Source organism: Pseudopipra pipra, chromosome 15 (assembly GCF_036250125.1).
Source record: "Pseudopipra pipra isolate bDixPip1 chromosome 15, bDixPip1.hap1, whole genome shotgun sequence".
In the NCBI taxonomy this organism is placed as follows: Eukaryota; Metazoa; Chordata; class Aves; order Passeriformes; family Pipridae; genus Pseudopipra; species Pseudopipra pipra.
In genome coordinates, this window is record NC_087563.1 from 9,035,022 (window position 1) to 9,044,286 (window position 9,265).

Below are 9,265 nucleotides of genomic sequence, written 5' to 3' on the forward strand. Positions count from 1 at the left end.
CCTGCCATTGGGAGGGTGAGAAAATGGGAAAAAACTGAAATTGCATGCACAGAGAAGCAGCAAATCCACTTTTTCATGATGAAGAAAGTTTATAAAAGCCCGGTGCCCACTAAAATACTCTGTTTGATTCATCACCTTTACACAGCAATTCCAGCGAACACCCATTGCCAGATCCAGGGGAATCAGGGTCGTGTTCTGCTCTTACAAGGCTTACCACTTACCACTTTACTTTCAAGCTGTGTAAACCCCAGTTTCCAGCATGCACTGCTCTGTCTAGACCCAGGCTGTGCCACTGGAGAAGTGACTGTGCTCCCAGCCCAGCTGGCTGTACCTTGTTCTGTGCCAGGCAAATACAAGCCTCAGTCCTCTGGCTGAGGGAGCGGTGGTGCCACAGGACCTGCCCGTGCCACCAGCTGCAGCTGGAGCCCTTGAGGAACAGCTGTAGTGCATCTCCCAAGAGTCAGTGCTGGGTGGAATGTTGCTGCCCTACTCTGGAATGTGACAAAAAGCACCTACAGGTTCCCCTGGGTGCCCCATGTCACTGCAAGAGGGTGTATCTACCTCAGCTGCCAAATGGCAGCATCCTCACAGCCCAGGGTGTGCGTTCATTGCAAAATGTTCTCTTTGCCCCCAGGAAGAAAGATTAGTACTAATGTTTGCTTTCAAAATAGCTCCAATAAAAGTATAACAAGGGGAAGAAATGCTGGGGCTGCTCAGAAAAAGCCAAGCTTTCACACTGGAAGAGACCGCTGCACAGGGAGTAGATGCCAAAGTGGCTGTGGTCCTACTGTGGAACTGAGAAACCAAGCAAAGTGTAAAAACAGTGATGAAAGGAACCTTAATCTTGCAAAACACTGATCTCAGGGAGCCTGGAGTCACACTGCTTCTCTGCTGAGAACAACGACCAAGGCCAGGACAGCTTTTCACAACAGCTCTTGCTCACCTGAACCTGCAGAATCGCTCTGGGTACCACACATTGCACACCTGAAGTGCAGGCACAAGTTAGCAAACAGTGTGGGTCAGCCAAGGTACGAGGTGCTTCACCAGGGCTGGATGCCCCTGCAAAGGCATCTGGGGAGGGGAAGACTGGGGTAATGCTGATGAGAAGACCAGTGTACACCTTCCCCAGCTTCCCCTTCAATCCTCACAGCCCAGGGACACAGCCAGGCAGTGCCATGGTAGGTTAGGAAACCCTTGTTTCCCTGCTACTTTGAGGATGGCACTTTGTATCCACTGACAGAGAACAGAGAAGGGAACACACAAGACAGGCCATCCTCCCTCCTGCCAGAGGAATGAATGTGCTCATAAACCCATCTCCTTGGGAAATGGATTCATCATACAGTGAAAATAAACACTTGGAGGCAGAGGACTGGCAAAAGGAGGGACAAAGCCCTTCCCTCAGACAGTGTGGGTGTTTGAGACTCCTGGCAGCAGGAGCTGTAATTAAAGGTGCAGGAGCAGACTGTCCCCATGTACTGGACAGGGAAGAGAACGAGCCTGGCAGAACTGAGAGTTTTGGCTGAAACTCGGGAAAAGGGAGAGTTTAGGACCTCTGGAAAAAGGGCAGTCAACTCAGGCAACAACAAGGATGTTGGGAGGTTGATGCAGGGAGAAAAGTTAGAAGGACTAGAGCCCAACTAGAACTTAATCTGGCTGCTACCATACAAGACAATTAAAAATATTTTTATATAAGCAATAGAAGGAGGGCTACGGAGAATTTCCATACTTTATTTGGAAAACACAAAGGATGAGGAAAAGGCTGAGGTACTTAATGCCTTCTTGGTCTCAGTCTTTATTAATCAGACCAGTTGTGCTCCAAGCACCCAACACCTTGACCTGGAAGACAGAGACCTGATGTCCTGTATCAAGGTGACCTACTTAGTAGATGAGGGAAAGACTGTGAATGATGTCTACCTGGACTTTAGTTAAGCCTTTAACACCTACTTCCCACAGCATTCTCCTGGAGAAACTGGTTTCCCATGGCTTGGATGGGTACACTGTTTGCTGGGTACAAAAATGACTGGATGGCTGGGCCTAGAGGGTGGTGGGGAATAGAGCTGAATCCAGCTATAGGCCAGTAACCAGTGGTGTTTCCCAGGGCTCAGTTTTGGGCCAGTGCTGTTTAATATCTTTATTGATGATCTGCACAAGAGGATCAAATACACCCCCAGCAAGGTCACAGATGATGCTAATTTGGGAGAAGTGTTGATTTGCTGGAGGGTAGGAAGGCTCTGCAGATGGATCTGGACAGGCTGGATCGATGGCAGTGCCAGGTTAACAGTTGTACTTGACCTTAAAGGTCTTTTCCAGTCTAAAAGATTCCATGATTCTATACCAGAAGGGCAAGAGATGCTGGGAGATAGACTGCAGCCTGCTGTTTACTGCCAGCCAGCTCTGACAATACCTTCCCCTCGATGACAAAAGCATGTCCCTTATAGTAAATAAACTCTTAAATGGGCCCTTTGCAAAGCCAGCAGCTGTGACATGTGGGAGAGCTGAAGAGCACGTTGTGTGACTGCTCACACATCCGCTCCCTCTCTGGAGAAGCAGGGCTCTCCTTTCTACTCTATTAATCCCTGGCCTATTTTCAAACATTTTGGTGCATTTTGTAACTTAAGTCTCTTCCCTCTCTCTCTGCTGTACCACTATCCTTCAGCAGGGGCCTCACCTTGACCTGAACCCCAGGGGAGGTTGCACAGTCTGGACACAGTTTCAGAGGAAAGGCTGAGGCAGGCACAGCCCTGACACCCCACAGCAACGTGATATGCACCCATGGGCGATGCTGCCCAGTGGGAATTGCTGAACAAGTCGGGACATGAGGCACTTTGGGAACAACCAGTCCTCAAAAGATGCTTGAGTCTCATTTCCAGGTGCGGATCTGCACCCAGACCCCATTCCCTCTGCCAGCTCCCCATGCACTTCCACATCTCCCTAGTGCCAGAGCAAGCTGAAGGTTATATTTCCAAGCCTGGCTACCCAGAAACCAAAAGCTCTCCAGGAATGCTCCCAAGAGGCAAAGGACTAGCATAACTCAGGAGCTTTTAATGCTCTGGCTGTTTTGGAGGATGAAGCAAAGACAGCTCCTGATGTGAAAGCTGCAGCTGCCCAGATCACAAGCAGGACCTACAGCGAGGGCAGTATTTTGTAACAACACAAAAGCTGTGTTTGTGATCTCCATCTCAACTAAGACTTTAAAAACAATTACAATCTCTTTGGCCAAAGTGGCTAAAGGCAGTGAATATAATGCCAAACTCGAGTCAGCTGCATGCACAGACACCTGGGGGTCATATCCCACCCCTTTCCCTGCTGACATGGGTGGGCAGTATCCCTCTCATCCTCTACCCACCTTTGTGGCAGTGGCACAAGGTACAAGCCAGCAGCACAGCAGGTAGCCTGCTCTGTTTGCAATAACAATTTGGTGTTTATCACTGTGTGTTTTATCAGATGTATTTAACCTGAGCCAACTCTCTGCTAGTTTAAATCCTAAGTACCCTAAAATCCAATTTAACAGCCACTTCTGACTTCAATGCTCCATTTTTTAATGCCTAGCATGTATCTATAAAACTATCTTTGTAGTGTAAAATATTTCAACAGGCCAAAGCTTTCCTTTTCCAACCATGAAACAGGAAAGATTTGTCAGGTTTGGTTTTGGTTATGCCATAATATTTTTTCCTCCAATATTTCTCTCTTTCAGTTCCAGCTGCCCCCAGAACTGCACAGTTTATATTTTAATAATGTTACCTTAGAGGAGAGAAATCAGTTCTTCAACACTCAGACTCCACTGCAAGCCTGAGGTTTCCTAACACTGTAGCTGAGCTTTGCAGTACCAAGGTCAACTGCCCAGTGCAAACAGCCCAACATCCCCTATCCCTTACACATCCAGGTGCTCTGGATGCTGGAGTGGATTTACATTCAGTTACTTGCTCATCTCTCAGTTTTGGCTACACAGAGCCACAACATCTGAAGTATAAACAGAGTCAGCCAAACAAACAGAGAGATTATTTGGACAACAAAGTCCTGGTCCACAACATGTGTTACTGAAGCGCCAATAATTAATAACAGTGAAAATACAGACCCCAAGATGTGGACAGGGGATTTCTTTGTGCCAGAGGGTCCTGTCCCAAAGCTGGTGAGAGTTTGACCACTGAGCCTGTTGGAGGCTGGCTAACCCCTCAGTACTGTGGGGCATCTCCTCCCTGTGTGCCCTTGCTACCTGCCAACCCACACTGCCCTCAGATATTGCAAAATAAAAGTGACTGGCGAGATTCAAAATGCAGGAGACAGAACAACACAGGAGATATTGATCTCTACAGTCAAGAGGTTAATTGTCACTTCCCCTCAATGCTACATAATAATCATGGCCTGCACTGTTGTAAAGTGCATCTCCAGTTCCAGTGTGAGTACCTACACTGTGTGTACCTACACTGACTCCACATCACACCAGCCTGTCACCTTTCAGTCCTTGTGCAGTATGAAGCAAACAGCACCTGACTGGCAGTCCTGGTCCTGTGCTGGGTCTCCCCTGCTCGGGCAGCCTGTTAATGTTTATCTGAGGAGCTGACCTGGGGCCTCACACACCACACCGTTAGATCACACCCTTCCTTTGCCCGACTGGTGGCTCAGAGGGCTTGGGGCACTGCTGACATACCTCCCAAGGCAGCAGGTGAGGGCACAGACAGGTGCAGGCAACAAAGCAGAGAGGCAGGAGGGAAGGACTCAGCCAAATTCCCTGCCTCTGCTGTAGTGCTGAGCTGCAAAGGCAGCAAGTGGAGCTGAGTCAGAGGAGAAGAGGGCTTTTACAACTGTTCCTCCTTCCTAACACCCTTTTCAAGCGGGATCAGTACCACTCTGGGAAAAAAAAAAAGGGAGCACTAGGAGTTTCCAGACCCCAGCCCCGTACAAGCCAGGTGGGGTTTTACCATGAGGGATGTGAGAGCTCATGGAGCTTGTCCCTACACCTTGCAGCAGCATCAGAGACCATCAGTAATGACACCCCCTCCTGCTCCCTGCCGTTCGGGGAGGGGGGGTGGGATTCCCCTCCAGCATTCCCTGGGGTCGCCCCTGACAGCACCAGTGCTTGGGGCAAGTCCTTCTCAGAGCAGCCAAGAGAGCCAAGGCCACACGGAGACTGCAAAAAGGTGTCGGTAACCAGAAACCCTGCTCCACCCCCCTCCCAGCCTCCAGCCTCCCCAGGACAGCGCACAGCGCTGCTCCAAAGCCCCTCTGCCTTCTGCACCGGGGGGTACCAGCCTGGGGGGTCTCAGCTCCGGGCTGGTCACCCCACTGCGTTTGCAAAGCTAGTTCTGCCATGGACCCAGCGACACCTAGACCCACCCACTGACCACGGCACGGCCCAAGTAGCAACGCAACGAACACCCCCGTAGTGCGGGGAAAGCGCGTGGAAATGCGGGGGATCCACACACGGGGGATGCCCGAGCGTTCCCCCGCGGGACACCACGGTCCCACGGAGCGCCGGCAGGACCCGCGGGCACCGTTTCCTCGCACCTCTCCCGAGTGTTTCTAAAAGGACCCCGCGGTTGCACAACCCCCCGGCCCGCGGGTCCAGCCTGTCACACAGCACCGCGATTGCAGATGGGGGGGAGCTCCATTCCCCCCTTCCCCAGCCCAAACTGCTGCTTCCCTTCAGCTAGGGACTCCCAGAGAGCCAGCCCTCGATAGCAATGCGGTCCTGTCCTGCCGCCCAAACCTGCCCGCCCGTGTCTGCCGTGCTCCGCCAGCCCTGCCCGCCCGCCGCCAGCTCCGCAGCGCGGGGACAGCAAGGCACTGCCTGTTACACGGGGAAAAAAACCTCTACAACCAACCCAACAGACCTGCAGCCGTCCCACGGTGGGAGCTGAGCTGGATGCCATGGAAAATAAAAACCCTCCTCCCCTTCCCTCGGGCTCACTGTCCTGTGAGACTTGTAGTTAAACAAACTGGGTGCTTTAAAAGCTTTTGGTTGGATGCAGAACGATGGTCTGTGGTTGCAGCAGCATGTCACCCGACTTCCCAGTATAACATTCCTGAGTCCCACAGTCACAGGCTCACATTTTAAGCAAATAGTCCATTTATTCCTATTATTATTTCCGCAGAAAGTCCTATAGCGCTTGGCAAAAAAAGCATTCGCAGTTTCTGGGCGTTGATAAAACTGTCCCACTGCCGACCACAGCCGCGGCCGTGACCCAGCCCTGCGACCCGCGCTCAGCCCCACTCCCAGCATCCCTTCCCCGCTATTTTGCCGCAGAGTGCCACCTCCGCACAGTCCCCCGGGCTGGACAGCACTGGCACCACCGCCCGAGATGCCCACCTGGCCGGGGGGGGCTTCCCACGGCCACCGACTCGGTTAAGAGAAGAGAATCAGGAGGAGTCCCGCGAGGCGCCCGGCTCCTCTGCGGGGCTGCCGCCGGGGCAGGGGGGGTCCAGCCCCAGCCCTGCTCCCGCCGCCCCGCACGGCTCTCCCGCAGCAGCCACCGGCTGCTCACAGCAAGGTCATGAGGTAGTTCAACACCGGCCGCGGCCAGAAACTCCTTCCGAGAACGTGCATTCTGCACAGACTCATCTCTCTGACCCCACTTAAGGGACCCTTGGTCGTGCCCCTAACCAGGGAGGCCGCCAGCAGCCCACCTGCCCTAGCCGGAGCCAGCCCCCACTTGCATAAGGCTTGAGTTTGGGGTTTCTCGCAGCCATTAGATTTTAGGGGCGCTCTAGAAGAGGATCACTATTATTATTAAGGGAGGAAGTTGATTTTCCTTAGAAAGACTCCTCTGTACAACCACTGTGTGCCACATCAGAGCCCACAGTACCCTACCCGCTAGGCACAGTACCTTTGCAGTGCAAAAAGTCCTCGGGGTGAGGGAAGGAACCCTCTTCACAGAGCAAGTCGCAGGTTTTATCCGGTGCCAGGGGGTAGCCGTTTTCCTCCTCGTTGTAGTCGCCCCTGTCGTTGCTGTTGGAGTAGCCGTTGGCATACATCTTCAGGGCAGACCTGCGGAAGCACAGGAGCTCCTGGAAGGCGTACCTGAAGTCCGGGCTCCGGCAGTAGATCAAAGGGTTGAAGGCAGAGTTGACATAGCCCAGCCAGTTCAAGAGGATGTACACGTACTTGGGAATGATGTTGTCCTGGATGACGTGCACGATGTTGACAATGAAGAATGGCAGCCAGCACAGCGTGAAGGTGCCCATGATGATGCCCAAGGTCTTGAGGGCCTTGTGCTCCTTCAAGAACTTGGAGGCACGGCGGTACCCAGCTCCCCCTTTCTGCTCCTGCTCCTTGTTCTGGGTGTGAAACCTCCCCTCGCTCCTGTCTATCTTCTGCAACTGCTTCTTGGCCACCTGGAAGACCCTGGCATACACGAATACCATGATGATGAGTGGCACGTAGAAGGAGATGATGGAGGAGGCAATGGCATAGGCTTGGTTGGTGAAAAAGTCACAACATGTGTCCTTCTCATAGCACTGGATGGCCTCTGCATGGTCTGCCCGGTACCAGTGCATTTGGATGGGCAAGAAGGAGGTGAGGGCTGAGACCACCCACACGATGAGGACAACTATGCGCGCCTTGCTCTTAGTCAGCAGGCTCTGGTACTTGAAAGGGGAAGTGATGGCGAAGTACCGGTCCACAGCAATGACACAGAGGGTCTCAATGCTGGCCGTGACACAGAGCACATCCAAGGAGGTCCAGAACTCACACCAGAAGTTCCCAAACTGCCACATCTCCATGATGATGTGGCAGGCGCCGAAGGGCACCACGGCCAGCCCCATCACCAGGTCAGCGCAGGCCAGCGAGGTGATGAAGTAGTTGGTGACAGTCTGCAGGCGCTGGAACCGGGCGATGGCAGTGATCACCAGCACGTTGCCGAAGACGGTGGCCAGCACGATCAGAGACATGAGGATCCCCATGCCCACCATCCACACGTCCCGCGACACCGTGGGGTCGGCGGCGCTCTGGTTGGCGCTGACGTTGCCGCCGGGCAGCTCGGTGCCTGCCACCGCCATGGCCCGCCAGCAGCCCCCCGGGGGCGGCGGAGGGCGCTTGGCTTTGCTTAGGGCTCCGCAGCGGCAGCGCTGCTCTGGGCGCAGCGCATACGGGATAGCAGGTGCGGGGACGCTCCCGCCGTGCGAACCTGGACCGTTCCCGTCCCGTCCCGTCCCGTCCCGTCCCGTCCCGTCCCGTCCCGCGCGCGGTAACCGCCCGCCCTCGCGTCTCCCAGTCCGCTCGGCGCCGCGGAGCTTATAAAGTGACACCCGCCCGTGACATCAGCCCGCCGCAGCCAATGGCAGCCGGCACCCGCACCCCGAGCCCCCCCCGCACCCCCTGAGCTCCCCCTCCGTCTGCCCCACGCGTGTCACCGCTCCCCCCGACCACGCGTGCTGCATCCCTGCGGTGTACCGCACCTCTCGCGTGCTGCCGGCACCGTGGGCTCCCCCTGCTCCAGGTGTGATCCCTCCCCTCGCGGTGTCCTCACGCTCTCCCCCGCCCACGCGTGTCCCCCAGGCACCCCCACGTGCAGCCTGCTGTTCACTGTCCCCGTGCCTCCCACCTACACTGCCAAGCAAGCACTCCCTACCTCAGCAGTGTCCCTGCACCCCCTGCACCACAAATGCCCCCACACTCCCTGCCCCAAAGTGTCTCCACACCTCTCACCCCACCCACACACTCTGCGTGTCCTGGGGTGTCACCAGGACACACAGCACCAGGAAAATCCTGAGGATGCTGAAGCTCACGGAGGCTTTGTCCCTGGCTGGGCACTGGAGTTTGGCTTTCCCGAGAACCCCCATCTTCACTGGTGACACCTCATGCCAGGTTGTCACCCGTGTCCCCATCCCTGACAGCCCCCAGCACAGCACTGTTACTGCAGCTTCACCCCCAGCTCAGCACCCCAGCTGGCACCCATGATGGTGGGGTGCATCCAAGTGCACGAGTCACCACCCAGCCCCCAAAACCCCAGAGCTGATCAAAGGCACAGACACCCCTCAGCTGTCCTGGGGGCACTGACAAGGCAGGGAGCTGTGTGACTGCTGCAGCCAGGCATGTGGTCAGACCCAGACTCTATCACAAGTATTTCCCTCCAAAACAAACAAATTTGCTAAGTAAGGACTAAGGAATCCTTAAAACTTCCTTTTAGCCTAATGGGAGATAACACCACCACTGGAGTTTCATTTCTGCCCATGGCTCTGAAGTGGTACTGCCCAGCTTTGTGCTGCCCTCCCAGAGACAAATCATGCTGCCTGCTGGGCCTGGGGTGCTTGTGGAGTAGGCAGCGAA

General features: G+C 54.6%; 1 protein-coding gene across 2 annotated transcripts in view; it reads right to left on the reverse strand.

Moving 5' to 3' along the window:
• The window catches only part of ADRB2 (adrenoceptor beta 2), a 31,908-nt gene extending 23,753 nt beyond the window's left edge, over nt 1-8,155 (reverse strand). The window contains exon 1 of one of the 2 annotated variants that reach the window (XR_010434513.1): nt 5,832-8,155. Coding sequence is in view for 1 of the 2 variants with exons in the window: in XM_064671744.1 (XP_064527814.1) it covers nt 6,825-7,995 (1,171 nt within the window). In the remaining variant the exon portion in view is untranslated. The remainder of the gene's footprint in view (nt 1-5,831) is intronic. The other variant, XM_064671744.1, reaches the window with a different exon arrangement.
• Nucleotides 8,156-9,265: the final 1,110 nt, after the last annotated feature.